Source organism: Malurus melanocephalus, unplaced genomic scaffold, assembly GCF_030028575.1.
Source record: "Malurus melanocephalus ecotype Western Australia unplaced genomic scaffold, MMel_1.1 scaffold_62, whole genome shotgun sequence".
NCBI classification, from domain to species: Eukaryota; Metazoa; Chordata; class Aves; order Passeriformes; family Maluridae; genus Malurus; species Malurus melanocephalus.
This window is the reverse complement of record NW_026623294.1, coordinates 1,385,609-1,392,526: the sequence shown is the minus strand read 5'-3', so window position 1 is coordinate 1,392,526 and position 6,918 is coordinate 1,385,609. Positions and strand designations below refer to the sequence as shown.

The window sequence follows — 6,918 nt, the reverse complement described above, 5'->3', positions numbered from 1 at the left end:
GCGGGTGAATTGCCCGTGTCCAAAGTCTACAGGCAGGAGGCTGCCTGCTGCAATCCCCGCGAGAGGGATAGCTTTTACAATATACGGGCTRATTGCAAATAAGTTACTAATAAGCCGCTTTGGCGTAAGAACGGCTCTATGCATTATTTCCTAAGATCTGTTTATTTGCAAATATTTCTTTCTTTTTCTTCTTTAAAAAAAAATCGTTCGGGAAAATTAGAAAAAAAAAAGTACAGAAGTTAATATTTAGACATTCATACTATTMAGTAATAGAGCTATAAACTCTCAAATAAGGCACTTTCATTTTACTTAACAATAGATAACACAACAGCGACAGTGGAACAGACCAAACAAAAGCGATCACCAAAATTGTTGTGACAGTACAATTACCCGGCTAGGAAATTTATTCAATATGCTTTACCATTGCAATGACACAGCAGGGGAAAAAAAAGCCCAAATGCTCAGAGAATAATACAAGAAGGCAGGAGGTATTTGGGGGGGAAAAAGGATTTATTTTGAAATACATTTTTAAAGAGATACTTTGCCTCCACGATTTGTTATCGATGTGCATCTGACACGATACAAAACAAACAAACGAAGAAAAAACACGTTCTGTACAGAGCTCTAAAATGAGCCGCGATTATCTACAAGATGAGCTTTACGCTTGGGTGTGGGTTGGAGAGGGGCCCGATCCTGCAGTCCGCACTCTCTAAACGAGTTCCGCAGACGTGTGGTAGGAAAGCTTGGCCCCGAGTCTGCGTGCGTGTCTCCGTGTGTGTGTGTGCGCGTCTGTGAGTTCCTACAATACACTCCTTGAGTAAAGTGGGCAAGCTGGAGCTGCCGGAGCGGGCGCGGGTCCCTGGCTGCTCTAGAAGTCCTGCCGCGGGGTGTGAGTTAGACTGTGCCGCCGTAGATCACAGTTTCGCCTGAACACTTTGCCGCACTGCTCACAGTTGTAGGGCTTGATGTCTGTATGGGTAAGAAGGTGAGTTTTCAGGTTACTTCTTTGATTAAAGGTTCTTCCACATGTGGGGCATTTGTGTGGAGATTCCTGTTCAGATTTGAAGCAAGCAAAGGATTAATCCTTCACAAACCACCTGGTTCAACGTATCACTGCACTTTTTGTCATCGCAACGCAAAATCTGAGGTATCGGGGGAGGACACGAACGAGAGAAGCCCCGTGCGGGTGGGCGGCCTCCCACCTCTCCATATCCTGCCCCAAAAGCCTTATCTAATAGTTCTCGTGTCGTGATGTTCCGCACCCYTGGGGCGCACGGAAAGCAGTCTCCGCGCCGCCCTCCCGCTCCGGGACTCCCGCCGCCCTCCCGGCCGCCACGGCGGTCCCTCCGCATCGCTCTGCACCGCATCCCGCCGCCGGGCCGCCCCGCTACCCCGYGCCTGCTGCCGCGAGGGCAGGGCTGCAGCCCTCAACGAGAAACGCCTCGAAGCAGCGGCGTGGACAAAACCGAKCCCGAGTCTCACTGCCCGCGGCCAACCGCGTCCCCTCTGGCTTTAAGCCCGTCTCCCACGGCCGGTGTTTTTTCCGCAGGTCTCCCGCGGCCGCGGAAGAAGGAAACCACCGGCCSCTGTGCCCCCGCGGACCCACAGGGACGTCCAGTGCCGGAGCCCCCTCCTTCCCCTCGGCACCAGAGCCTCCTTCCTCCGGTGGCTACCGCCCCTGCCCCGCGGCGGGACAAGTCGAACCGAACCGGGCTGGGTCCGCGCCGGCGGCACACGCGTTGAAAGGTCCGGGAACACCGGGCTCACCTGCATGTGTAGGGTTTTGTGGACCGCCAGGGTCCTGGACTGGCAGAAGCCCTTCCCGCACTCCTGGCACTTGAAGGGTTTCTCTTTGGAATGGATATACCTAGAAGGCAATCCGCGGGGTGAGCAGTGCTGCCGGAGGCACGTAGGCCACCAGACCCCAGACCCCGCTCCCCCAAACKCGACTCCCTCCAGACGCCCTCACCCTGCTCCTCCCTCCTTTCCCTATTATAATTCTGGTTATGGTTAAACTTTTTTGTCGGTTSAAAACATTTGCAATAATTCGTAACGAAGCGTGACTGCACTCCCTGGTGCCAGACCGGGACAGCATCTACCCTGCTGGCCGGACCCGAGCCCGCTCTTCTCCGAAGGCGAAGAGGATTCTCCGCTCTGCGGCCGCAGGCGCCTCTCAGCGCCGGCCGCGGTATGAGGAGATGGGTGGGAGACCAGCAGGTAACAGCCCACCTGCGACCCGTCCTGTTCCCTGCACCCCCCCAGGGCGTGCTCAGAAGAGCAAAAGCCCCGAGACGTTCATCTCCGGATGTGAACCCCTCTGGCTCTCCCTCAGGCAGGTGCCCGTCCCACATAGACCGCAGATTTCGACTGCCCAGGTCCCTCCGTGGCCACGGAATCTGAGCCGGGGTTTTTTCCTGTGCTGCTTCGGTGGCTCAGCCCAGAGCTCCCGGAGCCGCTGAGTCTCATCCCCCGCGAGCGGCTCACCCCACCCCGGCTGCCCACGGCCCGGACCCGGTCGTGGTGGTCCCTCACCGGTGGTCCCGCAGGTGGTCCTGCCTCCGGAAAGCCTTGTGGCAGATGTCGCAGGTGTAGGGCCGCTCGTCCGTGTGGGTTCGCTCGTGGATGAGGAGGTTGTAGGACTTGGTGAAATGCCTGCCGCAGAACTTGCAGATGAACTCCTTTTTCGTCTTGGAGGGCAGGCGGCCGCGGGAAGGCTTCCTGTCCGGGGACAGTTTGCTGATGCCCGACAGGGGCGAGGCCAGTCCGGGACTCAGCTTGGCGAGCTCCCCCACCTTGGGGGGATCCTCCTGCGTGGCGGCCACGGCCAGGTTGGCAAAGTCAAAGCGCGGCCTGTCCTTGTGCAATGCMGGGAGGACGTGGGCGATGGCCCCTTGCTTGGGGTGGAAGAGATGCGTGGCAAAGGGGAGCGCRGGGAAAGGGAAGCGGGAGTCCACCAAGCCCTGCGCGGCCGCCATCTCCGTGATGGTAGAGCGGGTGATTTCATGCACATTGGGGTAGCCCAATGTCCAGTGGTTCATGTGCATGGTTTGCACGGCGCTGAGTCCGTACAGACCTTGCAACTGGTCCACAGCTGCGGGGAAGGTGTTCACAGCCTGGAGGAAGGAGTAGTTAGTGAGCTGCAGGGACGGGTGCAGCGGGATGGGTGCTGGCAGAGCCTTGCTTCCCATTTTCCCGAGGTGGGTGCGAGCCGACGGAGAAGCTGGTGCCTCTGATGGGTTTCCAAGACGGGGAGAAAATCCTAGGAAGAAAGAGGGAGAAAGGAGAGGAAAGAGACTTTTACTAAGAGAAGCGTGRTACCCCTCAGGCGAGGCGAGCGCAGCAGCGGAGCCAGGGAGGGCCAGGCACGGCTCCGGTGCGCTGCCTCGCCGCAGCCCCACCACCCCGCCGCGGCCCAGGCGCCCGTCCTCCGCCGGGACCGGCCGCCGACACTGACCCACGGCGCGATCGTTTCGGAAAAACTAAAGCGTAGAAAATAAATAAATAGAAATAGCTTTCCCAACACACCACCCCAAATTAAAATAAAAAGGATAAAACTCAGCACCGACCCAACCGAAGGCGCCTTAGATTCAAATTAAACGAATCGTGCAAAAACACAGACGGAACGGAGAAGGGGCCGGGGACGAAGCCTCTCCGCTTTCCGTCACCCCGCCACCTTCCCCCGCAACGCCCACCGCAGGGACCCCGGAGCCGCCTCCCTCCTGCCCCCCGCACCGACCTGGCCTCCGGCGTCGCTCCCACCCTCCGCCCGGCCTCCCGCGGGCGCGGAGGCCCCGACCCCGACCCCTCCTGGCTGGGGCCTCCCCGGGATAGAGCAGGGTGCTCACGAAGAGCCGAGTCAGGCCCTGGGGGCGGAGCGGGGGGGAATAAACCCCGCGTTCATCCTAGCTCCGTTGCTTATTTTTCTTCCTTCAACAACAACTCATTTATCAAGATAACCGAAGGAGAGAAAAGGAGCCTCTGCCCCGCACGCACGCCTTTTACCCAGCCCCCCGCGCCGCAGCCATCCCACCGGCGGCGAGCAGAGCGGCCGGCCCGGAGGCCTCCCCGGCCGCCGAGGGCCGCCCGGGACRGCGCTGCCCCGCACTCGGCTCCCTCCGTCTCCCAGGGCAGAAGAAGGGTGGTCACAGCCCCGGCGGGATGGAGCCGTGCGGCCGAGCCCCCCGCACCCCCTCGGGCGTCCTCCGGAGCGGCGGGGCCGTGAGCTAATGAGCGGTGTGTGACTGTCAGAGGGTTTCACTCAGCCCATTCAACCGAAACCGCCGGGCCCGCTGCTCCAGTCGCAAGGGGGTCCCCTCGGCGGACCCGGGGCCACGCTCCCCTCCCGCGGGGTAGGGGGACATCGGCGCGGGGGGCAAGCCCCTGGCGTTTCCTTTTCTTTGCTTTCGTTGAGGGTTTACTTCCAGCAGCCAAGAGGCTGCCGCGACCCAGGAAAGCAGCCAAAGCAAAYCCCGGGGTCCCTCTGGGCCTGTATACAAGAGGTAGGGCCGAGGGTGACCCAGCACCTCAAGGGATTTGTGTAGAGGGTCTGGTAACGCGCAGTTTCCAAAATAAACAAGAGACCCTCCCCCCGCAAAAAATCCTAAACCACCCCCCAAACAACAACAAAAATAAAAGGAAACTCCCCGAGAGCAGAGCCCGTGCCCCGTGAGCGGTGTCCCTGCCTCCCGGGCCGCTGCCGCCCGGCTCCGTCCGTTCCACTGGCACCGCGCACCCTCCGGCTGGAAAGTCAATTTTCGATTTTTTTTTTTTTYCMAAATACCTTTCCTTCACGTTTGTGACACCGCACAATTGCCCGACTGGGGGAAAAAAATGCGGCAAGGAGGTCGGGTGTGAGCTGCAGCACTGCCTACCCCTGTTTTCGTTTTTCTCGGGTCGTGGCTCCCTGGAGCTTCCTCCGCCGCTGCCCAGTTTTTTCTCGTTTGTGGTTGTATCGACACCGGGGACGGTTATCGATACARCCTATAATATATGGCGACCTTTTCGTTTTATTGTAGGGGGGGTGGTTATATATAGAGATTTATTTTTAAAGATGTCGTAGTATGAGTTCCTATTCCCTTCCCCGAGGAACCGAAAAAGAAGCAATTAAATTGCTTTTCGCTGGCTGCTCTCGCGGCTCCTGCCTCCATCCCGGTTGTTTGAGGCTGGGTTTCGGAGCCACCAGCTAGGAGCTGTGACCGAGATAGGGACTGTTTCTGTAGGGCAGAGCTCCCTCTGTTACAGCCGCGTTTGGTGGCTGTGTGTGGGGGTGTCATTGCACCACGCTCGTTTTGGTGTCCAAGAACCAACTCTGAGAAAACTACTCTGAACATGAAACCCGCATTTTAAGGTAGAAACTTTTGAAATTGTAGTGCTATCTGAATGGCACTATATTGTTACTATGTTACTACTTGTGTTCGGAGGTAACTTTAGTAAAACGTATCAAAAAAGACCAGAAAGTGCCTTCGTACGTGATTTTAAGGCCGTTTATATTAAGGTGCGTTGGGGCGGGGGGTGGGGGGGGGTGGGTGAAAGTCAACCAAAAACGGATGTTACTTAAACCTTGGCACTTCCTTTTCCCTCTCCATTCAGAGAGCTTAATTAAATTAAGCCCGGTGCCGGGACACCCCTCTCTACCTGATTGCAGCCGACCTGCTGGTCTGGCCCGTGCTCCCCGTTCTCCCGGCGGGGCCGGGACCGTGCCCCGAAGGCACTGCCGTCCTTCCCGGGGAGCGGGTGGGCACCGGGTCGCCGCCGCTCCCCGACGGCCTCGCCCGAAGCCGTGGCTGCCTCTGCCCCTGCAGCCAGGTGTTTTCACTGACCGAGAATTTCTCCAGTGCGATCTGCGGGCTTAGTTCCGCAGTCCATGCACGGACCAGCTTTTCCCTGCTAGGAATTTCGCGTGAAAGACATCGAGAGCGCATCCCGAGAGGCCCCCGTCGCCTGGCCTCGCACCAACGCGCCCGCGGCTTGGAGGGGGGGCACCCGCACCCCAAACCGCAGCGGAGCTGCGAACTGAAAGTAAACCCGGCGGCGCTGCCCTCCCGGCTGAGGGCACGCTCCGCTCTCGGGGCGGCTGCCCCGCTCCCGCCGACGGCAGCGGGCAGGGCGGGCCAGCGGAGCCACTTACCTACCGCAGCCTACTGCTCCTCCGGGGGCAAAGCTGAGGCGGCGGCCGCGGCACCTTCACGGAGACATTAGATCCACAGCGGGGACGCTCAGCGGGGCCGGGGTCCGGCGGGGACCGGCATGTTGCGGAGGGCTGGGCGGCGGCTGGGAGCTCTGGCCGCGGCGGTCCCGGGGCCCCGGCATAGACCGCCGCCTCCCGCCCGCAGCCTCCCGCCTTCGACCCCGGCGAGGCTCGGCGCGAGTCTGAGCCGCCCCCTGCCCGGTCCATCACATTTCAGCGGTGAGTGGCGTGGAGCGCTGTCCCCKCCCGCCCGTCACCGCCGCCGGCCCACCCCGCGGCGCGCACAGCCCCGCGCTCGGGGCCGCGCCGCTCCGCCCCGACGGGACGGGACCGCCCCCGGCCGCGGCCCCGGCCCCGGCCCGCCCCGCCGAGCCGGCCCCAGTGTTTACTTGTGTTTGGGTAGCAACTGGGCTTTAAAGTGGCAGGACGCCCCCCGCTCCCCCCGCGTCACCTAAGGTGACTTTTCCCTCCGAGAACAGCTCGACGCCCCCCGTCCCACTGCCGGCCGCGAGTATTTGCGCTCTTTGCGCCACACCGCACACGTCGGCTGCCCGTCGTGCCCGACTGGAGGCCCGACTGGTTTAAATAACACCCAAACCTAAAGCCTGGGTTTTGTGGCGGCCCATGTCTCCGAGGGTGGGTGCAAGGTAGCGCTCACGTCCGAATGGGTTTGTGGCCGTGGTGTCGGGCCGCCCTATGGACCAATTCAGCGATTCGGAGCTGCCCTTTCG

General features: G+C 60.4%; 1 protein-coding gene across 3 annotated transcripts; it reads right to left on the bottom strand.

Moving 5' to 3' along the window:
- Positions 1-214: 214 nt before the first annotated feature.
- OSR2 (odd-skipped related transciption factor 2) lies at positions 215-6,443 on the bottom strand. Of its 3 annotated transcripts, none has more exons than XM_057366260.1 (4): positions 6,128-6,443; positions 2,533-3,259; positions 1,768-1,867; positions 215-969 (listed from the first exon to the last, which is right to left on the bottom strand). In XM_057366260.1, the coding sequence occupies exons 2-4, from the start codon at positions 3,186-3,188 to the stop codon at positions 895-897; spliced, it is 831 nt and encodes a 276-aa protein (XP_057222243.1). In that variant the 5' UTR covers positions 3,189-3,259; positions 6,128-6,443; the 3' UTR covers positions 215-894. The 3 variants fall into 3 exon arrangements, with proteins under 3 accessions (XP_057222243.1, XP_057222241.1, XP_057222242.1); XM_057366258.1 differs by having other exon boundaries at positions 215-1,051; positions 6,128-6,442; XM_057366259.1 differs by having other exon boundaries at positions 215-1,051; positions 6,132-6,442.
- Positions 6,444-6,918: the final 475 nt, after the last annotated feature.